The sequence below is a fragment of the Siphateles boraxobius genome, unplaced genomic scaffold (assembly GCF_051911475.1).
Source record: "Siphateles boraxobius isolate OS27281-9 unplaced genomic scaffold, OSU_SipBor_1 6, whole genome shotgun sequence".
Lineage (NCBI taxonomy): Eukaryota > Metazoa > Chordata > Actinopteri > Cypriniformes > Leuciscidae > Siphateles > Siphateles boraxobius.
Window position 1 is genome coordinate 33,830,313 of NW_027509186.1, and position 26,605 is coordinate 33,856,917.

At 37.0% G+C, this 26,605-nt stretch overlaps 1 protein-coding gene across 1 annotated transcript in view; it reads left to right on the forward strand.

Moving 5' to 3' along the window:
* Positions 1 to 22,271, forward strand: part of ptgir (prostaglandin I2 receptor) — a 40,815-nt gene extending 18,544 nt beyond the window's left edge. Inside the window, exon 3 of the mRNA XM_077208980.1 lies at positions 19,426 to 22,271. Coding sequence (XP_077065095.1) covers positions 19,426 to 19,704 — 279 coding nt within the window. The 3' untranslated portion in view covers positions 19,705 to 22,271. The remainder of the gene's footprint in view (positions 1 to 19,425) is intronic.
* Positions 22,272 to 26,605: the final 4,334 nt, after the last annotated feature.

The following is a 26,605-nucleotide window of genomic DNA, read 5'->3' on the forward strand; positions in this document are numbered from 1 at the left end:
CCACTATAGGGAACTCAAAGCATTCTTGCAATGCATTATAAATCACATTCTCACACATTTCAGAACACGAGAACGCATGGAATTGAGAGCTTGTTTCAAGTCAACAGCAACAAACACACATAAATCCTGTAACTGTGGCTGCATACGTGCTTTGATCTGATGTTTTTGCTGTCCTAAACCGTATTCAGTGTTCACCATTTAAGACCTAGGAACAATGATAACAATAAATAAAAAGGTAAGATCATTTAAAAAAACTTTGAATGTTTGCTTGCCTGAATGTTTAGAAAAGCATTAAAGGTTTGTGTGTGTGATGCAGTATATCTCAGTTCATTTAGTCTTTGGGCGTTTTCACACCTGAAAGTCCGCACCAAGGTCCGAACCAAAGTTCACGTTTTGATACACTTTATACTTTCAGAAAGTTTTGGTTTGGTTTCACACTGCATTTATGCGAGCGCACTAAAGAACTTTACGTGACATGATTGCGTCCTGTCGTCATCATCTATGTGGGCTGCATCTTGACATTGATTGGTTTGTAAATGTACGTGCGTATGGCGTCAGCGTGTTGTCAATTCGGCGGGTAACTTTGACAACATGAATGAACAGACGCATATCGTTGCAACTATATTTGGAAAGTGTCTGCATTTTTGTGCGTTTTTTCCAGTTGACTTCTTATGATGTCATCAGACCATACTTCAATTAAAAACCTCGTCTCCTCCCCTCCCCATGTGCTATCACGGCTCATTTTTCATTAGGCTATGCGGAAACCACCGGAATTTCCTGTAAAAGGTCTGAAAGTCCGAACCATACAGAAATGCTTTCACACTAGAAACGAACCAAACCGTTGTTCAGTTTGATCCGGACCGAGACTACCTCTTTTCGTCGGACCAAATTTCTTCTGTTTGGTCCGGACCGTGGTCCGGGTAGGTTTCAGACCTGTAATTTCGATTCGGACCAAACTGAAAAGTCCGAAAGTCCGGACCAAACAAGGTAGGTGTGAAAGGGCCCTTAGAAGCACATGTTTGATGAGAAATGTTTATATTGAAATCTTCTTGCTTGACTTCTTGACAAATATGAGCACAGTTTGAGACATTAGCTATGTTTCCATCCGCAATTTTTTAATGTAAATTTTGGGTTATCGCATAAAAAAAGCTGAATGCACATAAACCAAGATGCACATAAATTCTGAAATTGTGCATGATAAACAAATGTGCTCAATTGAGTCGAATAAAAAGACATGCGCATATTCAATGATGGAAACACATTTACCGAATAAACCTCATACGCAGCAAAAACACTCATGTGACTTTTCCTCAACAGAGGATGTGATTGGATAAGACTAACTAGTGAACCAATTGCATTGCTAAGCATCCCAAATGTTGCTTTGGTCATTCTGGAATGCTTGTTCTCTTAAACACATAGGATGGAAAAAGTGCTTTATTTGCAAATGTTTTATGCAATATTCCAAGGTAAACTTCCTGTGTTGGAAAACATATTGAAATCTCTTCTGTAACTCTAGACACAAGTGCATTGCTATCAAGGACAAACAGTTGAGAGATGTTGTTATTTTAATTTCATATGGGAACCTTTTCTTTTTTGAGATGTTGAGGGTATATAAAATAATATGAAAATAATGTTTTTTGATTTATTTTGGCATGTGGTCATTATGTAAAACGACTTAACTGATAAAAAAAATCTGTTGAATAGTTTGAACTGTATAAAGAGCACAGTGCGCCTCAGTGCATCCCTAGACATTTGGGGCCTGTGGTATTCTTTCTGTGGAAGTTTGAAAATCTTGTATTTGCTGTACATCTGAGAGGAAAAGTTCATCCTCAAAGCATATTATAAGATAGTACTGCCTTTGTTTCCTTCTAAGTGACGAAAGATTCTTGGGAATTCAGAATTTTCCTACAACCTACAAACCTTGGGACTTTTTTCCAGTTGTAGGGGAGTTTTAAAATATGTTTTTGATGAGACACCATGTGAAGTGCTTCAGAAAGGTCAGTCGACTGCATGAATATTCCCATGCTTTCAGGGTTTGTAGTGAATTCAACTTTTTGACTTGAAAAAGGAATCATTGATGTTCGTCTCATTTAAGCATCAACTTTGTTTAAAGGTGCAGTATGTAAAATGTACAGATAGTGGTTGAAATGGGTACTGTAGTCCAAATTCAAATATTGGAGAAAATTGATGCCCCCTCCTCTTCAAACTGGATGCTCACATTGGTTGCCAGATTGACCCTGTGTTCTATAATTGTCAACGAACCGACTTGGCCCTCGGATATGACGCCACTTCCACACTTCAAGTGTTCTGGTATGTTTTGCGCGTCCGAGTCGGAAAAAAAACATGGACACCACCCAGAAAGCTGTTGCTATGGTAGCACTGGCCGAGTACCAGGCGCTTATCAAAACGCAGCCATTTGAACTTATAAAATGTTCACTTTATTTCATGTTTTAGTTTATCTTCTGTTAGCAACAATAGCCACGTTAGTAACACCCGTTTGAAACGAGGCTTCATTCAATATTGCTCTCACAACAAGACCGACTCCCATACACACAGGTAGTGATACGGACGCAGTAAGCTATTGCAGTAATACGAGTGATTAAAATCGTCATTTAAACAACCAAAGCGGTCCGAAAACAATTCATACAAGTCACACAGGGCGCAGCCATCTTGGATTCCGTATCGGAATTCTTGCTCGGTGTCCTCGCGGTTGTCCGACGTCCGAGCTGGGAAATCCGAGGAAAGGGGGCGTGTTGGTGCGTGTTGCTAGGCAACATCTGTCTACCTAGTCGGAAGTCCGACACGGATAAATAATAGAATGCACCATGAGTACACGTAACAGGAACGAGCGCAATTGACAATGGAAAGCGGCAATCCTTACACTGTAAGTTGATGTGTTGATTAATCTTTGTTTTAATATATCTCTGGTCATAGAACATTTTAAATGGATGCTGAGTTTTTTTAGGTCTGGTAGAATATGCGATCTCTTACCCAGTTCGTTCGCTGGCTTCCATGGATACAATACATTGTGTCGAAGTACTATTGGGTGAAGTGGCAGTGAGAGGTTCACACAGACCAAAACAAAAATAGACATTCCCAGGGCTATCAAGTGTTACCCATTGAGCGTGACAGTCACTCATTTCGGTCTTTTGTCACGCTCTCCCGCCACACATTGTATTTCTCACGCTGAAAAACTATTTGTAATATATTTAATATGCCGCAGCGCCCAAAACTCTGGGCGCGCCGCTCTCACTGTGGAACCGGCAGGAATCAAGCCAGTCTCCTCTGGTGTTGTTCGTCGAGCTACACAATAGCCAATCAGAAAATAGCACTATTGTATCTGGGTAAGATTTAACACAACAACCAATGAAAAAAAATTATCCATCCCCCCCACAAGGTCGGTGTCACAGTCTTCGTCTGCACCTGTCTGTCTTGGTCTTCACTACACTACCCAGAATCCCTCTTGCTTCCACTTGTACTCACTCCCTCAATTACCAGCCTGTTCATCGTTATCTTCATCCGTGTCACCTGTCTTCACCTTCACTATGTTTGATTTGTATCTGTATTTAGTATCCTTCTGTTCAGTTAGTCTTGGTCGGTCGTTGTCTAATGTTACCTGAGTGTATTCCCTGCCTGCATCTGTTTATTGTTTTGTTTAGAAGTAAAAGTGATTGTTTCTGGAAATCCTCGTCTCCTTGTGGTTCCTGCCATACACACACCGTGACAGTCGGCTGGGTGTCACTCTTACCTGTCTTCAAAACTTGAGAGCCCTGCATTCCGACACAGAATGGACATTTCAAAGTAGAATAACTGGCTGTATAGCATTGTTTTTCAGAGAAACAAGTATGTGAACTTAGCATGTTTCCTAAACATCTGCAAATGTACTATGGTATTTTTATGCTTTAGTACAGTCAAAAAAAATACATACAGCACCTTTAACACGTTTCTCCTAAATAAGAAATGCTTGAGTTCATGTTGAGATTTTTGACACTTTTGATTCCAGACATTTTGGCAAATCTGAGCACAGTCTGAGACATTGTTGAGATCTCTTCTGAATGTCTAGAAGAGACACATGTGAGTCAAGTCAAGTCTTTATTTATATAGCGTTTTATACAATACTGATTGTTTCAAAATCGCGCAGTGATACCAGGAAAATTATGCATTTCGACTGTTGTTCAGCTGAATTATTATTTCCAATTATTAAATTGAGGCCTTTTTCTGGAACTTTTTCTTGACTGTTAGATGTTTTTGTTGAATTTTCAATTTAGAACATTTTCAGCATAATGATTGTGTTGTTTTTCTCAAGTTTGTTACTTTTACCAGCAAGGGACCTCACTGGACCCTTGCTGGATCCCTTTCAGTTTGCTTACAGAGCAAATAGGTCTGTGGATGATGCAGTCAACATGGGACTGCATTATATCCTGCAACATCTCGACAGACCAGGGACTTATGCAAGGATCCTCTTTGTGGACTTCAGTTCGGCCTTCAATACCATCATGCCTGGTCTTCTCACAGCCAAACTGACCCAGCTCTCCATACCATCCTCGATCTGTCAGTGGATCACCAGCTTCCTGACGGACCGGCAGCAGCGAGTGAGACTGGGGAAACACACATCCAAGACACTCACAATCAGCACCGGAGCCCCCCAAGGGTGCGTTCTCTCCCCACTGCTCTTCTCCCTGTACACTAATGACTGCACTTCTAAAGACCCCACTGTCAAGCTCCTGAAATTTGCAGACGACACCACTGTCATCGGTCTCATCCAAAACGGTGACGAGTCTGCTTACAGACTGGAGGTTGAACAGCTGGCTGCCTGGTGCAGTTATAACAACCTTGAGCTGAACACGCTCAAAACAGTGGAGATGATCGTGGACTTCAGGAGGAACAGCCCAGCACTCCCCCCACTCACCATCATGAACAGCACTGTGGAAGCAGTGGAGTCATTCAGGTTCCTGGGCACTATCATCTCTCAGGACCTGAAGTGGGACAATCACATTGACTCCACTGTGAAAAAGGCCCAGCAGAGACTGTACTTCCTTCGCCAGCTGAGGAAGTTCAACCTGCCACAGGATCTGCTGATTCAGTTCTACTCAGCCGTCATTGAGTCTGTCTTGTGCGCTTCCATCACTGTCTGGTTTGGTTCAGCTACCAAATCAGACATCAGGAGACTACAACGGACAGTCCGGACTGCGGAGAGGATCATTGGTGCCCCCCTGCCAAACCTCCAGGACCTGTACTCTTCCAGAGTGAGGAAGAGAGCAGGTAAAATCATCACAGACTCCACTCACCCTGGACACCACCTGTTCGAACTGTTACCGTCAAAACGGAGACTCAGATCACTGGCCACAAGAACATCTCGGCACAGGAACAGTTTCTTCCCACAGGCCATTTCCCTCCTGAACAGTTAACACTCCTCCCAAGGCATATGCCTGTAAGTGCAATACTCCCACTGTTTAGTGCAATATCCTACAACTCAGGTGATACTTATATGTAGATTTATTTATAATATTCAAAACACTGTAAATAGGTTCATAATCTGTAAATCTGAAAATGTCTATTCTGACTAAACCAAACTGTGATAGTTTTATTCTCATATATTTATATTTTTATTTTTTTTTATTCTTATAATTTGTAGTATTATGTTTCATGTTGTATTTATATAGTCCACTGGAAGCCTCAGTACCAAAACAAATTCCTTGTGTGTGCAAGCACACTTGGCAATAAAGCTCTTTCTGATTCTGATTCTGATTTTGCAGCTGGCGAGTCATCTTGTCCTGATATGCTGATATGTTTTGATGCTATCACACAGGGTAAGGTTTCTCCAGCAGACGTTTGAGCCTGTGTGGTGAGAAAGACTGACTTCTCTCATTTGTCGGCTGAGAATTTAGGTCGCATTAAACCTCAGCACTTGCCTTCTTTCCTTTACTGAAGTGAATTATGTGGGTAAAACTGCTTAAGTCATTTCCTGCCTGAACTTTAAGTTTAGCGTGTCAGAAAATCAACGTCTGCTCTTGCACACATTTGTCAGATATTACAGTGATCATAACAGTCATATAGCATATAACAATTTGTTTTGCATCAAGATAAGAAGCTGTTATATTTTTACATTCCTTAAAACATGTCAGAAGGTCACAAACTACGGAAGCCTATTTCCGCTTCGGAGAAAAATTAGGTAATTGCGACTATATCTTACAATTATGTCTTAATTTATGTCTTTCATTTCTTACAATGTGGCTTTATATCTCACAATGTGGCTTTATATCTCACAGTGTGACTAGGGATGGGACCGTATGAAAATTTCATATCACGATTATAGTGACCCGAAATTATCGTGATTATCAATATTATCACGGTTTTGTTAAAACAAGATGAAAGTGTTAAAAAAGAACTGATGCTCACACTGAAAACAGTTTTATATTTTAAAATCAACGACCAACAAATAAAAAAAAGCAGCTCTATGCACTTTTTAAAGTAAGATTCTATTCTGTGGCATTTCTTTCCTTATAATGACCATCGTCAATAGCAACATAACAGCGCACATCCATTCATCACAACGGACACGCTCTCTCATTTAATTCAAATACAACTTGTCATCTTGCGTCTCCGTTTTTGATTGTATTAAAAATGAAATCAGAGTTGATTTATTCTTTACAGAATTTGATAATATTGTTGTGATCATCTTGTCTGGACGAGTTATGTACGCTGTACAAAATGGATTTAACAGACATTAATCTCTATGTCCCCGTAATTATGTGGTTAAAAAAATCGGTGCTATAAGTGTACAATGAATATACATTATTATCTCTTAAATGTCACTCTTAATCATAAATTGTTAATAGTCTTGTTTGAACTTGTTCGTTCGTCTTTGGCTCAAAGCCACTTGCTGCGAACTTTTCTTCGCGGAAGCTTCAAGTTTATTTAAAGTGAGTGAGATAAAATATTTCAACTCAAAACAACATTGTGTGCCCAATTATTTCCCAGACGTAGTTTTGGTATTGAGGTTAAAGTTAACTTGCCTCGCGTTCGCTACAACAGTGGATGATGGTCACACAGGACGACTCGGCAGATTTTAAGTGTTTACCCCATCACTGCGACTTTTTGTGCATGTTCTGCATACAGGGTGACCATCCTCGATTAAGTCCCCCTCAGGATTTTTGTAAATGCCAAAATATGACCACACCTCAGATTTGGTCCTCTTAAAAGGCTGAAAAATCTCCCGAACACGGTCACTGCCTTCCGCCATTCCTTCTCGAATAAAAAAAACCCAACATTGCGCGCCTGCGTCAGACTGTTGCTGGCTGGACAGGATTTATAGTGAGTTATTAAAATCGCGATAATCAAACACGTTTTAATGATAATTGAATTTTAAACGATATTACTAACCGCCAGTACATTTTATCGTGGTTTATAGTGAAACCGGTAATCGTCCCATCCCTAAGTGTGACTATATCTAGTAGTATGACTATTTCTTGTAATTTTGACTTTATTTCTCATAATCACGACTTTATATATCGATTTTTATCTCACTGTCTTAATTTGTGACTTTCATATCCTACAATTAGGGCTGTCAAGCAATTAAAATTTGTAATATAGTTAATTACATAATGTGCCAGTTAATCAATTTAATTAATCGCAGATTTGGCTGAGACATTTCTCCTAAAAGATAAAGTCATACACCAATTGGTCTGCGCAGCACCGCTTCAAGTCGAACACACCTATTGGCTCTCTTTATGAATTGGCTAATATGCAGATTCATTCAGTAATGAAACACTGCTGTGTATTGCTTGGAGATGCACAACAGGGGCCTATACCATGAAGCCGGTGAAGCCATTATGTGGCTAGCCAGCTATGTTTCAGTTTAGTTTACGTCAACCCTGGGTTTTAGGGACCATGAAAGTGGTTTGGCTTTTAGCAGTGTTCATCGCCATTTTAACTTACGCTCCACGGCTAACCTGGTCCGGGGCAGGTTATGTTCTGGGTAAGAGGTTGCAAACTGAACTTGGACCAATCAGCTGTGAGCAAAGTGACACATGTCTGATGCGATAAAGTCAGTCCACCTGTTTCTACTCCAAATTAAAGGTCACTACACAGCAAATGATTTTTAAAGACAAAATCGTCTGGTTTTTAGTGATGTTTATTTAGAATAATAAATTTGTATGATTTAGATAATATTTATGTAATTATTATACCCTTTATCAATCACACATGTACAATTTTAGTTCATAAATTATTATTACGCAGTTTAAATGAATAAATATATAAAGGTAATATAAATACGCTTTAGCATCAATAGTTGAAGCTATAAAATGACTACATGTGAGCTTAAATGTTCAATTCTCTCTATACCTTTATCAGCTGTATAAAATAACTTCACAACTTTTACTTGCACTGATATACAGTAGAGAGACCTTTTCTTTTAGTTGTCCTCTTTCATAGACAGCTGTTGTCTTCTTGCTGTGTAAATTTGTTTAAATTCGTACTATTTTAATACTTTTATTTAATAAGTGAGTTGCGCTGCTTCTCTCGCGAGAAATTAATCTCAGTTTCACTCTTTCTCAACGTGTGATTGACTGTTCGCTACTGATGTCACACTTAAACTCCTAAACTCAGGATCAAAGCCTGAGTTGACAGAGAAAGTTGATGATCAGCATCATGGTACCAACAAAGCCTGGTTGGATTGGTTGCTCTAGGCTAATCCTGTAACCCTGAGTTTGTTCAACTACCATTATGGTACAGGCCCCAGTTCTGCTCTGGCTTTATAGGTAATATTTTTGTTGGAAAAATTCAGCAAAAACAGAAAATATTGTGTGTAAAATATGTCTCAATTTTAACTTCTTATTTATTGTTACTTCTTATTTATTGTTGTATTAAATCAATATAACAAAAAAAGCACTCGTGTGATATTGCACTCATTACTCATGTGATATTGCTTAGATATATCATGATATAAATATGAGAAAATAAATAATACTGGTGCATTTTTACTTAAATTTCCCAATTGAACTAAGCCTAATCCTGGCTTAGTCTAAACCCTGTCTGTGAAACTGGGCCTATATGTGTCACGTCTCAGTGTTTGTTTGTATGTTCATTAGTCACATGTCTTCCTTTGTTCTGCTTTCCCGCCACTTATTTGTTTCCATGGCATCCCTCATTAGTTCATCTGTCTCACCTGTTACCTCGTTAGTCTTGTCAGCTGTGTCTCGTTTCCCTAATCTGTTTCCATATGTATTTAAGCCCTGTGTGTTGCCTTGTTCCTTGTCCGATCTACGTCCTACTAAGGCTGCGTTTACACTTGGCATTAACATGCGCCCTGTATCCGGATGTTGTCCACATACACACTGAAAAGACAAGTGTAAACGGGCTTCTGATCGGAATGTTATCCGATCAGCGTGTCCAGGTTCGTATGTAGTCGAGGACGCATTGTGATCGGATCTCAGTGTAATGAAAGGCAATCCAGCCATCGTGTCTGCATTCACAGGTGGATGTCATATAAATCCCCGCCCAGTCTCCCCACGTGGCTGTCAGAAAATAATGGCCAGACGCAGTTTAGACAAGAAATTAAACTTATTTGAACCTTACAATAAACATTGTATTACATGATACTATGTGTGTCATTTTTCATTTTAATTGTAGCCTACAGGCGATCGCCTTGTTCACATAATGTTGCACAATCACAGTCAGCCATGGAATCTTAATGAAGAGCTGCACGCTGCTTTGACAGGAATAATCGGAATCGGAATTTTTTAATGTTTTAAATGTTGAATGTTTTTGTTTCAGCATGTTTATCAATATCCCTGATATAGTCATTGCAGGCTATAACCTTAAACCCAGATGATCGATGATGTGACTTGTTTAACATGATCAACCCAGTTATTTTTGTTTGTCGTATGTTTTGTATGTGTCCAGCCACAGATCTAATTTAAACATTAAGCAGGAAACAGAAATCCGATTGGTTATCCAGATACAGAGGCTACTTAATGTGAACAAATGTAAACGTGCCATGTCCTGATCCTGATTGGCTAATGATCCGATCTGCTTGATCGGATCACAGTGATCACATGTTAATGACAAATGTGTGTGAACCTTCTACCTGTCTTTACCTGTTTGCATTATATTGTTAGTAAAAGTTTGTATTGGAACTTTTTATTCTCCCTTGTCTTCTTCTGCCTGCACCACACCATGACAATATAGTCTTAGTGTTCCTTTAAATATTACAGTGTGACAATATCTTGCAATAGGACTTATTTCTTGTAATTGCGACTTTATTTCCTGGTGTTATTTTTATTTATTTTTTCAGAATTGTGAGTTTATATATTACAGCTACAATTTTATATCTCTCATTGTGACTGTATTTTAAATTTCACTTTTTTTATTTGTTTTTTACTGTGTGGTAAAAATGAGCTCCCATAATGACCAGTTTTTTTTTTCTGGTTTCTTCTTATCTTTGTAGTAGTTGTCCTGTCAAAACCACTGATGTCTTTTAAATATGTGTGAACTCTTGCAGCTGTCTCAGTTACATTGCATGAAATGGTCTTCATTTAAAGTCCTCTCAAGAGTCAAGAACAAAGAAACAAACTGGAAATTTCAAATTTGTGTTCAGGTACATGCTAATGAGTAGTGGCAACCACTTTCATGGTTGAGGAAGGTTTGTTTATTGGCTCCAGGTAATAATTTTTTTTTGGAGATCATTCATTGTGTGGTTTTCTCGTAAAAGATGCATGTTCGTTTCCAGTCTCTTTTTTCTAACATTTCACACCGATCTCATGAAGACTGATTGATGAAGATAAAGAGATTTACAAATGAGCACATACAGTTTGATCTTTTGATCTTTTTTTTTAATATATTTGTCGACTGTCACTTTGTCTAATTGTGTAAAGCCAGACACACCAAGCTGACGATCGGCCATCGGGCAACGTCTGGCCATTTTTGAGGGTAGGCCGACGTGGTTTTTCCGGTGTGTCCCGCACCGTTGGCTTCAGTCGGACGGCGTCAGTTTTTTTTTAGCCGATTCCTCATGTAGACCGTCGGTGAGAGAGAGAACTCTGATTGGCTGTTCAGCCAGTGAATGAAGTCAATGCACAAAAATAATAGCAAAACAGGCACACAAAAATAGAAATATATTCCTCTTGTGTTATGGTGGCAGGAAAGGCTTGGTAGAAAAAAATAGAAGAAACAAAAGAGAAGGAAGAACAATTACACAAGGAGTCAGAGTCAGGGATTGTCACAGTGTCTGATTGTGTTCCCTTGTTTATCACTAAAGTGCCTCGTTTTCACGGTGTCCTTCACATTTGACTTCAATTCCCAGCATTCTGTCTGTCACTGTCACTCATCAGTTCATTGCACTCAGCTGTTCCCCGTAATCATTGTTCCCAGCTGTTCTGTGTTAGTCTTGTTAGATATGTGTATATATTCCCTGTCTGTGTTAGTATGTGTACGGAGTCGTTGTTAATGTTTCACACTTCTTGTGTTGTTCCTGCCTGTTCCTTGTGTTCGTTGTTTGTATGGTATTTGACCCTTGCCTGGACTGGATTACGTTTCACGGATTACCCAATAAATATCTCACTGCACTTGGAACTACTGTCTCTCTGGTGTGTGTCGTGACAGGGATGGTTGTTAAAATGAATGGTCATCTCTTTCTTCTATTTTTTTCTTTAGTTTTAAGTGGTCAAACAGACCAGGGAGGATACGAGTTCCTGTTTTGCCAATGGCAGTTGCTGAGTTTGATTTGTACGTGACCATTCATCCACCTTCATTTGTGATGGTATAGAATCCTCACTCAACTCTGCAGTAAACGTCTTTCAACTCATTTAATTACTTTTATAGTGAAACACAATCTAATTATCTTATAGAAAAGCTTGATGTGTTACCGACATGCTGCTATTTAGGGAACTGTGAGATGCACACAGTGGGTTGGATGTCATCTTATATCGAACCCGAGTAAAGTCTAATGAGCTATGAGAAGTTATATGTGTGTGTGTGTGTGTGTGTGTGTGTGTGTGCGTGTGTGTGTGTGTGTGTGTGTGTGTGTGTGTACGTGGTGCAGCTTGGTGCACTTCCAGGCAGTATGTAAAGGTGTTGACACTTCGACAGAAACATGTGGTTTAAGTTATATTGACTTTTACCAGGCAGGCACTGCCGCACGCTGTTTCATTATGCCTGAGGCTTTCCTAGAATAGAATAGTAATACTAAAGCTAAACATGTGCAGTCACTGGATAGACTGTAGTGGATCACCTATATTGTTGGGATTAACAATAATTGTAAAATGATTTAATAAAAAGTACATAAAAAAATCTGAATATTTTTGAATCCCCTGCACCCCCAAATGTGATGATCCCCTTGGGATATTATAATCTTTATAATATGGATCCCAATATGAAAACTGTTTATGACATAATTTAAATCCCTCAACATGTGTGTTCAATATTGATAGCCCCTAAATAAGCACTACTGTAGTGCCTCAGGATGAAAGTATATATTACATTATGTCCATCACTCTATATTTTTTGAAAGCATACTGGCATTTTGTATTGTGTGGTGAGGTCAGCTACTGACACGTTTGTAATGAGTCTTGAGATTACAGGGGAAAGTACACAAATGCCAGCAGGCAGTTGAAGAAGACAATGAAGGAAAATTATGATATCTGAAGCGAGTGATGGAAAAACCTGGGTGCGATGATGGATGACTATGGAAGGGGTGATGGAGAGTGCTGTGTTTCTATAGTATGTGAAGAGGAATTCAAGCATCTTGGGGTTATCTTTAGTAATGCCAATAAGCATGCTAACTTGCAAATTTCCAGTTTTTAGTTCCAGACTAAAATGCATGTTTGAGCTGTTTTAACTGAAAGCAACTTCCACTAACATATATATTAAAACATATCAATGCTATTATTTTGCCTCAAGATGCACACCAGTAATGTTTTTTTCTATAAAAACATTTTCCTGTGTGTGAAATCAGGCCTATATGTCTTGTGTTTCTTTAAATATTGCAGTGTGACAATATCTTGCAAAAGGACTTATTTCTTGTAATTTCAACTTTATTTCCTGTAGTTATGTTTTTTTTTTTTCAGAATTGTTAGTTTATATCTTACAGCTACAACTATATACCTCACAGTGTGACACAGTTTAAACTTCACCTTTTTTAGTTATTTTTTACTCTGTGGCAAAAATGAGCTCCCATAATGACCTGTTTTTTCTTTCTTTTCTGGTTTCTTCTTATCTTTGTAGTTGTTGTCCTGTCAAAACCACTGATGTCTTTTAAAGTGTGAACTCTTGCAGCTGTCTACTCAGTTACATTGCATGAAATGGTCTTCATTTAAAGTCCTATCAAGACTCAAGAACAAAGAAACAAACTGAAACTGGTGTTCAGGTACATGCTAATGAGTAATGGCAACCACTTTCATGGTTGAGGTTTGTTTATTGGCTCCAGATCATTTGTTTTTTGGAGATCATTCATTGTGTGGTTATCTCGTAAAAGATGCATGTTCATTTCCAGTCACTTTTTCAAATATTAGTTTCATAGTTAATTGGTCAAGATATGTCTAACAATGCCCACACTTTTAGGACAGCTCATTTGCATTGCACTTGTGAAAATGCTGCCACCTCAAAAGAAGAGATAGTAAATTAAGTACAAGCCATATAGATGTTTAAAGTAGTTCATACTTGACCTCTTGTGGGAGTTTTTGGGTTGTCTCAGTGAAACAATATGATTCATTTAAATATATGAACGTGGTACTCACAAAAACAGTTTTACTAGTTGCTCTTTTCAGTACACTGCTTACGGGAAGTGATTTCCTTAACAGTCTGTGCACTTCACCATTGTTTTACGCACTGATAAACAGATCTGATGTCGCCACATTCTGCCCTTTCTAAATTTGCACACCAAATACCTGAAACTCAAGTAGCGGATAAATAAATAAATAAATATGGTAACAAAACACTGTAGAGGAGTAAAACGTTGCAGCTTTTAACCTCATGGGTCTGAGAGAGGGCTTTATTTCTTCTTATTTGATTCTCTCATGTAAGTGATCTTTGTGCTCAGGGTTACATATTAATAGTTCAACTAAATATGGAAATTCTGTTATCATTTACTCAATCCGATGTCATATGTATGACTTTCTTTCTTCCATGGAGCACAAGTTGTATAGCAGATTATAATGTTACAATACAAAACATTTTTATTTCAAATAAATGCTGTTCTGTCGCAAACTGCAACACTGCTGATGTTGTTGGTTTTTCTTTTGCGGGGCAGAGCGAATATGGGACTTGCTACTGCCAATACACACACGACAGCAAGTAAGATGCTGCTGCTCTACAATAAAGCATAGGCTACTTGAATTACCAGTAGCAGATCTATACAGGTGGAGCTGGGGAAGGTGGAGGGTTTCTGAAAGCACGCTGCAAACTGCTACAGCAAATGCTGACCAAGTATTTGATATTTGAAAGTTGAGCAGCGAGCTCATTGGCTACTGATACAGCAGGAGCCAATCAGCTGTGCCCTATAGAGAATGATGTGATAGCTAGCAAATTGAGTCAGGGACAGTCTGAGCCATCTAGAGTTTCATGACAAGATTTTGATTTTTTTTAACTTTCCATCAAAGAATCAAGGCCTGTAGGGCAAGATGTGTCTATGTCGGGGGTCTGCTAATTGTCACACCTTTAGTACGGTGGGGGAATTCATAATTTTAAGATTGTGACATCAGTCATTGCGTGATTTGTGGCCCAACAGTGCTGGAGGACCATATGAGGTCTTAGGGACATGTAGGGGAATGCTATGGGGTGTGTTTGCAGAGGTGTTTTGACAACGAGTGATCACTGACGAGTGATGACATCCAGAAATGGCGGTATTGGGTGGCAATTTATGTGCTCGAGGATGTGAAAACCTACTGTGAATTGTTTTACACATCAGTGACAGGGTCATTAGCATCACTCATGGCTTACTAATGTTTTATACCATAATCGGTGGACGAAAGGCCACAGGCAGCAGCCAATGTGATGATCTATCACGGCACAAATCATTTTTTGCAGTTGATTTTTGGCTCCTTCAGCATCCAGGACACTTTGTACTTTAGCAGGGTTGAGTCTCAAGGTGTCTGTGATGATGGAATATAAACGATGACATCATCACAGCGCTGCAGCTGCGGAACGTGACGAAGATTTCCTGTAAACACAGTAGCAGTTCTTGCCACACTTATAGAAACTATGCAGGTCTTGTTCTCATTCTTGTTTCGTGCAAGATATGACGTTTGTAAAGAGTTTAGGGCTTTTGACACTCGAAATTTTATAGTGTCATTTTAAAAGGGATGCACTGATATTAAAATTATAGCCGATACGGATACAAGACGATGATTATTTTCATGTTATGGCTGGGGGAAAAAATATAAAATAAATATAAAAAAAATTATAATAATCATTAATAAACATTATTATATTACATTGCAATGTTAATAAATTATTAACAACAATAACAATGTTTAAAGATTAAGAATTCACAATTTTATGTATATATATATATATATATATATATATATATATATATAGTACCGTTAAAAAGTTAAGAAATATTTCTATTTTTAATGTTTTTTAAAAGAAGCCTGCATTTATTTGATCAAAAATAAATAAAGAAAAAACAATACTATTGGGAAATATTACAATTTAAAATAAAGTTTTTCCATTTGAATATACATTAAAATATAATATATTTTTGTGATGCAATGCTGAATTTTCAGCATCATTACTCCAGTCTTCAGTGACACATGACTCTTTAGAAATCATTCTAATATGCCGATTTATTATCAATGTTGGAAACCATTTTCCTGCTTAATATTTTTTTATAACCAGTGATAATTTTTTCAGTATTTTTTGATGAATAAAAGGTTAAAAAAAGAACAGCATTTATTTAAAATATAAATATTATGCAACAATATACAAATTAATATAGAAATTAATACTTTTATTTATCAAGGATGTGTTAAATTAATAAAAAGTGATAGATTTATATTGTTAGAAACGATTTCTATTGCCCTATATATACAATGTCAGCATATATATATATATATATATATATATATAAGTGCATTTCTAGTTAAATGTCATCCCCTTTTTAAATTTATAAGTGTGAAGCTTTGCATAGCCCTGAGTTAAAAGGGGCCTTAACTCTGGATCATTAAAGGTCTTACCTCAGGGTTAAGCATGTATGAGTAGTCACAGGTGTTTCCTGAAGCGCTTATCCGATAAGTGCAAATTAGCATCCAGTAGTCATTCACACAGACAAATGCTGGCACCTTTAGGAGATCTGGCTGAATATAATGAAGCCCTGAAGCAAGATGTTGTAGCACTTAGAGGAAGGACCATAAATATTAGCTGATACTTTTTGTCTCTAATCTTGTTTTTTTTCATCAGCACTAAAGCTAAATATGGGGAAATAAAATTAATTGCCAAGATTTTATCATCTTAAAAACAATCTTTGGGAAGAAAAGAAATAGGTCAACTTTTTCACATGTGTTCAGAAGGCCACTATCATTTAGATGGTCTAAACATGATTTTCCTGACATTGATGGTTAGGGCCGGTGTGGTGAAGTCCCGGGACCCCAGTAGTATGCCTGATCTAAAGCTTTTCTCGCAAATCTTAATGTAATCAATCAAACTTTAATTCATCTAATAATGTTTTATTTTTATCCTGATTATTTCTATAGTTATAGTTAAAGTCAAAGAAATTGAATTTTTAGGTATGTTTTGCGACATTGTTAATTTTTAAGCATAAGCAATAAGGCATAATATATATTTTGTAATTACAAGAAGCATGTCATGTCTTAATAAATTCTTAAACAGAATTATGCTTGTATCATATTTGTTATCAACGTTTTTTATCGAAAAATATCGTAGATGGTGAAAAAACATTATCTCTAATCATTTCGGATAGCTGAAACTATGCTATGCTACTTTAAGCTAACTAAAAAAACACTAAGAACGAGAAATGTTTAATTTCACAATATATAGCCTTGGTTATATATGAAACATCAGTTAAAAGACATTAATGGCCGTTATAACATAATTCAAACGACTTATATAATAAAGTGATATCCGATTTGTAACCAGGCACTAAAGCTATTACCCATAATAACGAAAGGTTAATACCCATAATAATGAAAGGTTTATTTGAATAACTTAGTTTTCTTTACTTAAGAAACACTTAATATATAAAAGGTCATATTTTATGTATTTGAGGAGCAGTGAAGAGCGTCTTGCATTTGTCGTCGTAACAGCAAAAATAGCCTGTGCGTAGCGCTTCATTATAATGTGAGATTTTTGCCAAATGACAACAACAAAAAAAGAACAAAAGGAGCGCCCACAAAGCTTCGATAATCTTTATAACCTTTATGCTGATGAAAATGTGATGTGATGGTCGACTGCCTCAGATGCAGCCGTTCTAATGAACGACATTCACTGGACAAATGTCAATCGTAAGGGGCAGACAGTCATTTAAATTAGGAATAAATTATACACAAGGTGAATAAAGCACCAATACTAGACTAATAAACACTTTTATTTTCCATAAATCAACAGATTTTTAATTTAATATTGAAGTAATCGAGTTACAATAAGGTCTCATTTGTTAACATTAATGTCACTGACTTGAACTAACAATGAGCAATACATTTGTTACAGTATTTATTAATCTTTGTTAATACAAATACAGTCATTCATGTTATCGTTTGTTCATGTTAATTCACAGTGCATTAACTAATGTTGAGAAATACAACTTTTGTTTTTTAATAACGTATTAGTAAATGCTGAAATTAACAAACTAAGATTAATAAATGCTGTAGAAATATTGTTCACTCTTAGTTCATGTTAACTAAAGTGTGAAACCTTATTGTAAAGTGTTACCCAATATTTTAATATATAGTAATACAGTTAACAGTGTAATATAGTATGATTAATACTGTTTAAAAAAGATAAAGATATCAATCAAACTTTCAGGATTGGTTTCAGAAGATGTTGTTCAAGCTATATGAATTAAAATCTTGATGTTTTCTTAATAAATATGTATGTGGGGGGGGGGGGGGGTCCATTTAGTCTAGGGTAATCTGAATTAACAGTAACTCTCTTTTCTATTTCCGTTGTGCTTGCAGCGAAGTTGTATTTATTAGAAGAGTTAGATGTGAAATTATATGTAAATTTGATTAAGGAACGAGATGTCAGGAATCCGAAACACGCCCTGATTTCCTTTTTTTATGAAAAACACGAGGAATTCGAGGAAATGGGTCACTTTCACAAGCGTTGGATGTAAAAAAACAAGTTCTGTGCCAAAAGTTAAACGATCGCCATTTAGCATCTGACTGACGTTTTTCTTTTTTTCACATCCTACGAAGCAATTAAATTGATATCTGGGGGAAGATTGTGGGAATCGAAGCTCTTGAGAACAGTGAATGGGATGCTCCGCATCTACTGTGTTTCCTCTCATCTACAGATTGTCAGATTCAATATTTATTGCAGGAAATGTGGAACTGATAATAACAAGAAATTTCTGCAGGGATGTTGTGCTTCTCCTCGAGGTTTCAGTGAAAACTTGTTTTGTCTTAAAATCATGTCCTTTTGACAGTTCCAGTCTGCTACAAAAAATCTTTGCTTTGTCTTGTTGTCAGCATCTCCCTGAAATCATGTGTTTTTTATTATACACAGAGTGCTGTTATTGTGTGATTTGTTTTATTTTTTAAATACAAAATATTTGTAGACTACAATAGTCTGAGACTTTTGCCAAGTTCAGCCGGGGAAAATAAGGGACCCTCCATTTCTCCATATCACAGATATACCATTTGAAATGGTTAGAAATTACTGGTGACAGGTGACGATTGACCACACAAAAATAACATGGTACAGTCACAGTGTGTGTCTGCTGGCTATAAAGATGAAATGCAAAAATGCATTTAAGATTTTTGGGACGAATTTGTTGAATTTTAAAACGTATGTGTCAAACACCATTATGCACACATCAATTTGGCTTTCACCTATAGGCGAATTATAATACTAGAGAATTTTGACTGTAAATCAAGTCAATATATACAGTATATTGTCATGAATTGTCTTGTGACATTGCTTATGGCACATTTAAAAGCCATTTGATTCCTAACAGATTTGACTGCACTCATTTTACATTTCATCCAGTCCAACATTCACAATTTGTTTTCCATTCTGATCTGTCATTTTAATCTTTGACATTTGTGAAATTGGGGTTTCAATTAAATGCTACGGTGTTCTCAGCTGTTCGGGTGCAAGGCACGATTGGATATACACTAGATGCAATTATGTCCCTGTTTAATATGTGACTGTTGGCAACCCTAGAAAGGAGGTCTTGCGAGTGTTTTGTTTATCTCCCTCTGTTCTAATCTCTCTCTCTCTCTCTCTCTCTCTCTCTCCTCTACTCAGATCTGTGGCTTTGTGAACGCAATTAGCCCGGTTGGGAATGATCAGCAGAATCTAATGGCTTTCCGCTTTTCTGCATTTAACCCCATCTTGGATCCCTGGATCTTTATCATCTTCCGTAAGGCGGTCTTTAACCACATCCGAGAATTCTTGCAGTGCTGCTTCCCCAGAGATGCGGTGAAGACCACAGCTCAAAGCTCTCTGTCCTTCCCCCTGGAGGCTGGAAACGTCAAACAAAGCTCCAGCATCAGGAGCCAGATCTACTGCAGCCTCCCTCAGTGAACCACACTGCATATGACTGAGATATATCATGACCATGAGACGTGGGGGCCTGGAAAGTCTGACTGAATGTGTCAAGTGGTTCTAGAACCAAATATAAAAGCATCGACAGCAGAGGACCTTTCAAAATGTATGACGTTTCATGGTGATGGAGAGGAAATATTTTGTAAATATGTGAACTGATGGCCATCGCTAAACAGGCTCTTCCGTGCATGTGGACGAGAGAATATGTGTGAACAACCAGGTGACAAAGATGTAGACAAATTAAAAGAATGTAAATGTGACAAATAACCACAAACCACACACATGTAGACAGACTGTCTATTATCACCAACCATTGAACATTTAACCTTTCAACCTTTTAAAATCGACACACGGAAATTGCAGTGTTAAAGATGTACAGTGTGACTAGACTGTTACAGGAAGTTGTTTAGCAGCAGACAACCAATCATAAACTAAAAAGAGTTTGTCTCATTAATTATTAATGCACTTTGTACAGTCCTACAGTTTGTACAGTTTCATTCGCTTGGTCTGTTTTCAGAATCTGAGGAGAGCACTTAAAGCAATCACATGAACTAAAGTCACAAAACTATTTCCACAGAAGTTATTAAACAGTTTATTAACTATAATTAATTTATTTTTATTCAGATGAGCTCATTAGCCCATGGTTTAGAGATGTACATTTTTAAAAATGTCAAAACCCTAACCAGGAAGTGTAACATAACAGGTTAACAATTTCAGTTGTGAGAAGACCATTTGGTAAGAACTCATAATAGTTAAAGTTATAATACCTAAATAGCTTTTTAGGGATTGATGTGTTGTAGAAATGTGCATTTTTGTGAAAAATGAAAAATTACATTTCATTTTCATGGCTGTACATAAGAACGGATAGTTTAATTTAACTATAATAACTTATTGTAAATAATAAAAAATAAAAGGCATTTGAGCTGCGTTCTATCCAGGTGAGATATGACAGTTTCCAGCAACAATCAGACGATATCTGGTGTTTAATGAAAAGCTGTGTGGTACAGGAGTTTGGACCAATAAGATTGGGACTACCCAGCTGCCAAAACTGAAACCAAGCGATCTGGTTTGGGTAAAATCAATTTTACATGGAAGAGATTTTATCTCTTCGCTTTAACTCCTTGTACTAACCAGACGATGTGCTAGAGGAAAGGCTTCTGTGTAGTGTAAATACATTTGACCATATAGTATGTTTACAATTCAGCTGATGTAGAAAGTCTAAACTTTCATTACACAATGCGTGTCTGCTTTCATACCCACTCTTGAAGCTACTAATATCACCTTTAATGTTTTATTAAAAAACATGGATATGCGTCTTTAAAATATACATTTGCTTTTACCATACATATTGGTCATTGTAAAGAAGCATTTATAGACTGTGTTTGAAGTTATCTGCAGCTAAAGACTTGATATTAGTCTACAGCAGTCTCATTATATGCTTTACAAGGTCACTGTCGGGAAATATTTCATTTGAAGAGGTTACTGCGATACTTTCCCACCTCAAGGCCATCAGGTTGTAACCCCATAGACATTGGGGCCAATTTAAGTGGGATAACTTATAGCTATTTATAATTACTAGCCCTTAGCCTTACCCTAAAGTGCTATTTTATTTCAACCCTGTTACAGCAAGTGTCATTTTTTTATAATCTCAAAAAATGACTATGCTATATTCTGGTAATATCCCTCAGTCTCGTTGCGGCTTTAAATAAATCATACATTACACTGAGGGAAAAAATAATAACCCATGATTATTATTCTGTTTCAGCCCTGTTACACTGACAATGTTTCAGAGTTAAAATGTGTAATAATAGCCTTAGCTTAGCTAGCAAATATCACTGTACAAAACCACATTATTTGCAACGCTTTATGCCAAGAGTAATCTTTTTATCCAGGAACAGTTGAAAAATTCTAATCACTTGTTTGTTTGTTTTTAAAGGGATAAATTGCAGTGTAACAGGGTTGAACTTGTGCCGGAAGAAAGTCAAATCAGAAATTATTCTCAGAAAATACAAATCATTTAGCAAAACTACAGTTCGTAGTGAGGCATGACATTTAAAAAAATCTTATTTTTTTTCTTCTATAAAAACTAATGGTTTTGAATGGGAACATTTAAATTAAACATTAAACACTTCAAAATAGAATTGTTTAATTATAAACATGTTTGAATTACAGACTAAACCTAACAAATGATGTGAATACATTCAGTATCTTGTCACAGGATCACATTTTCCCTGAGAATGACCCTCTGACAGTCTGTATAATGTTCTGGAGGATAAGGAAGCTAAATCTACTAAAACTCTTTGTAGAGTGTGTATAGTGCCTGTGTAAATTCGCGTCCCTACCATGTTAGCTAAAAGCGTGCAGTGTCTGCATGCGTGATGTGAATCTGATGCTCTGTCGTGATGTGATATTTTGTGTATTTATGTTTCTTTGCATAGTGTTGTACAGTCGATACTGTTTCGCGCACATTGTTTGTTCATGCAGTGTTGATTTAAGCTAGAAACAATGGACACTTATTAAAGAACACAACACCCTGTCCGAACAAACATTGTCTTTGTCTGTTTCTTCAGGCTGTTAATGGGATAATCAGTATAACATTTTATATTTTAAAAAACATAGATTGGTGCACATTTTTGAGGTTGATAAAGAAATGATACATGACCTCTAATACAAGCACTTCTTCGTTTTCATATCACAAGAATAATACTGAAAAATACTGAAACGTCCAAATAAAACCGAACCTGATCTTACATTATTGGCCTGAATTTTTTCAAATAGCAAGGCAAAGATATTGAAGATATGATTTTTTTATGAAAAAAAATAATAATAATAATAGATGAGAACAAAATGGATATAGGAAGAAAGCATAATGTTATCATAAAGTTCAAACTACTTTTTATTGATTATTGATTGATTGATTATTATTCAATTTTATTACCTTCATCCAGTTGTTTAAACTACTTTGTGCAATACATATTTAAGGTCATTTAAAGTTGATATGAAACTGATGCTATGACCAACACTACCATATTGTGTCATATTTTAAGTTAAATGGCTTATCGAACAATAAAGAAACTTGTGTTGCCTTGATTTTATTGGAAAAAGGGAGTTGAATAGCAGAATTGGCTTAACTGTGGCATGGCTTCACAAACGCCATAAGGTGTGAGGGCAAAAGATTTCCACACCAGGTTTCAGTTGGTCACACAGATTGAAAGCTGTTTGATTAGAAAGTGACTTCTGTGGGACCAGTGCTTCATTATTGACAAAGATCAATGACAGTGGACCATTTTGATGAAATTTCACTAATGTGACTACATCTATAAGATGTAAAGTGAGTCATATCACAGGAAGACCAAATTATCCCATAGTGATTAATTACGTACTGTATATGCACAGATTAATTGTTAATTAAGTATATGCACAGAAGAATTGTTCACAAAAACACCAGTAACATGCATTGAGACGATAATTGTGTCACTTTTGATATCATGCCGACTTCAACGTAAACCCTACTGATAAACGTATATGTAATGCATTTTGGCATTGTGTGTTTATGAGAGTAAATGTATGTTTGCTCTGTGCTATTGGTCCTGGCTATTGAAATCCTGCAATGCTTTAGTGGGCGTATAAACTGAGACAGATGTGGGCATGTGAAGCAATGAAGTAATGAATGGAAAGGTTACGACGGCCTGTCGTTAAGGCTCATTAGTTTGAAGAAGCAGCTCGGGGGTCATTATAATAAACTACCAATGAATTAGTTAATGGAAATTAAGCTAAGATGTATAAGACTATGTAACTTGACAATGCTACACATTTTAAATGCAGTAATGTTCATGTCCTTACACCTGAAAGATTCAGCCAAAGCCGAGTGAGTCTTGGCAGCAGAAAAACAAATCCGATTATAGGCTACTTAATGAGAGACATATTATAGGAAGTGTGCTATTTGGAATACTAATCAAAGCATGTGATAATTGCAGTTTTATTATGGATCAGTGATTTATTGATCTTTGTGAAAGATGTGTTCACATTTACAGCTAGCTTGAAAGCTGTTGTATTAAATCACACTGCATTTGGCATTATAGTCCCTTAGTAACCTTACAACCTCAAGAACAAAATTATACACAATTATAAAACTCTAGCCAACGAACTCATGTTATAATCAGTTAAGCTAGCACTCAGGCTAAACAAAAGTTCCGGCGTTTTGAATGGATTCTGACTAAATGAAACATCTGATTGGCACACATTCAACAGATATGTCTGTGATTGGATACAAAGCTAAATGCTGCAAAAACATGCTGTAAATAGAAACCTTTGCCGCACTTCACAGAGCACTTGATCTGATATGTGATGGGAAAAGAAGTTTGGGAAAGGAGAAAAGAAGTTTGGTAAAAGGTGGATTCGAACTCTGGTCAAAAGCCAACGCAAACCGCCTTACTATCCACACCGGATTTCGTTTGTAATTTATTTCAATCATATAATGGTGGGCGGAATTAGTGTAAACAGCATCTGCCATCAAGGCAGGATATTTGCAAGACGGGTTCCCCCTTGGATAAAATCCCAGTGTGTGTGTTTTTGTTGTGGGTCACCCTCGGTAGAAATCGCAGGGCCCCTCTAAGGCCGGGGGCCCCTAGAAACATCACCACTGTTCGCTAGTGACGGCCCTGTTCATGATGATTCTGGGAATTGCAGCCCAGGAGTGTAATTCCAATACAACTGTAACCATCCTTCAAAGTATAAAAAATCATGTCAGATTAGGGTGGGAATAAAGAGGAAGGAAACATTACACAATTCAAGTGAATCATTAACAAATAGACCAGGAATTTGCATTATGCGAATTGGATCACTTTCACTTGTTGACCCGAATTCTTTATTTATAATGTCATGTTTCTAGCTCTAAATGGCCAAATTTCCCACATTGCCAAAGCCTTTAGATTGTAATAATAGTTTCATGTTATGATTTTGTATTATTGTTATATTACATTATTATTTTTATTGAATCTATTCAGCACAAGTAGCAGTGTTTTTCTGAATAAGGATGTGAAAACCACTGATCCCGATGCTGAAATGTATGAAAATGTGCCAAATGTTCTTGAGAATCGGTTTCATATTCTTAATCATTTTCTTCATAGCAGATTTCATTTTCAAAATTGCATCTTTCTTGTTTGTCTTTTTTTGATTGTGTTTTTACATCGTTTTTTCACTGTTCCACAGAAGAAAGGAAAGATGAGTCCAAAGTCAAATGGGGATTTATGTTAACAGTTTGACTGGAAGTGAGACACGTCAGGCACACACCAGATGTTTGGCTTGTGAAGAGTCATGAATCAAACTCTGTTAACATTTCAACACCAATGACAGCAGCTGGTATATCCAATCGTATTTGTGTACAGTATTTGAAATCTATGAAATTTCAACTAATTCTTTCCAAAAGTAAACGATTGGTCCAGGTCAGATGACATGTCTTGGTTTGTCTTATGTAGGTATTCTGAAAAGAGAAGTGTTGAATGGGAACATCAGTGTGGTTAGCTTTCATTATAAAACAAATTATTTCTACTCCAAATCCTGATTGGATGAGCCATGCTCAAAGCTAACGTGTCAAGTGTCTACATTTCTTAAAGTCCTCGTGAACCGGAAGTTGCAAACGACTTCGTATTTCTAAGTGAAGCGGAATATTGAACAGAGGGCAGGGTTTTACTTCACGCTCCTCCTCTCCATCCCTGCTCATAGCAGACTAACGGTTTGAGGGGAGTGGTAAAGCGTTTTCAACACAAGCCGTCAAACTGACGTCATCAGAAAAAGGAATGCCATTCCAGACCGGAAGTAACTTTTCAGATTTTGATTAAAGATAACCACTGAAAAAAAAAAAATTCTGTGTATTAACTAGCACAGATTAATTGTTCACCACAAGACTAGTAATACGCGCCAACAAAGTAAATAGGGTCAATTTTGATTTCATGGGGACTTTAAAAACTACAAACAATCATTACAACCTAGAAAGTGGTTAATTTCAGATAATGACAAGCTAACTGTACCATAAATGAGTGCACCCCTTCTGAACATAAGATATATGCTATGTCTAAATTATCACTATTACAAATTCATGTGAAGATGACAAGATTGAATATCCTTAAAGCATATAGTAAACTGCCATAAATATCTTTAAAATAAGTAAATTAAGCAATTTTAGTGGGTCCCTGGTCACTTTTCTGTAGATGAATTGCTCAAAATCCCATTTTCATTTTTATTTTTTTAATCAGTGGCAGAAACAAGCTTCCATAAGAACAATACCACTTTACAGCAGCCTATATAAATGTGAGAAAAGGGTTGAGGTTGGACTGTCACTGGACGTTCGAGCGAGTACTCCTGTAAATATGAGCATCATATGGCCACCAAAACCGCTCCTCAGTTAACAATCAATATTACACACACTGACACAGTGTGATATCAGGGGAGGGGAACTGTCCAGGGAGGAAGAAAGAAACCAGACGGTTTTATCCTCCATTTGCACATGGATCAATAAATACACGTCAGCTTCAACATTGTGTGGAACACATAAACTTTTTCCACAGGTCAAAGTGGGAGTGCTTTAGATTAACATCACAGGCGTCATAGCTATTTTTCCATTACCCACCGGAATGATAGTGAACTAGCTTAGCATTTCTCATTAACGGCAATTTCCTTGCTAATGTTGCTCAAGTAATGTATTATCTGCCAGACATATGCGATTTCACAACTGTATAACAGGATACGTTTTTTTTAAACCATGTGTAGGCTATAGCCTACTAAAGATAACAGTTATATACCATACCTACACCGTGCTGCGTTATAGGCTATCTGCAAATAGGCCTATACAAATATCTATCTGTTATAGCCTACTTGAGGT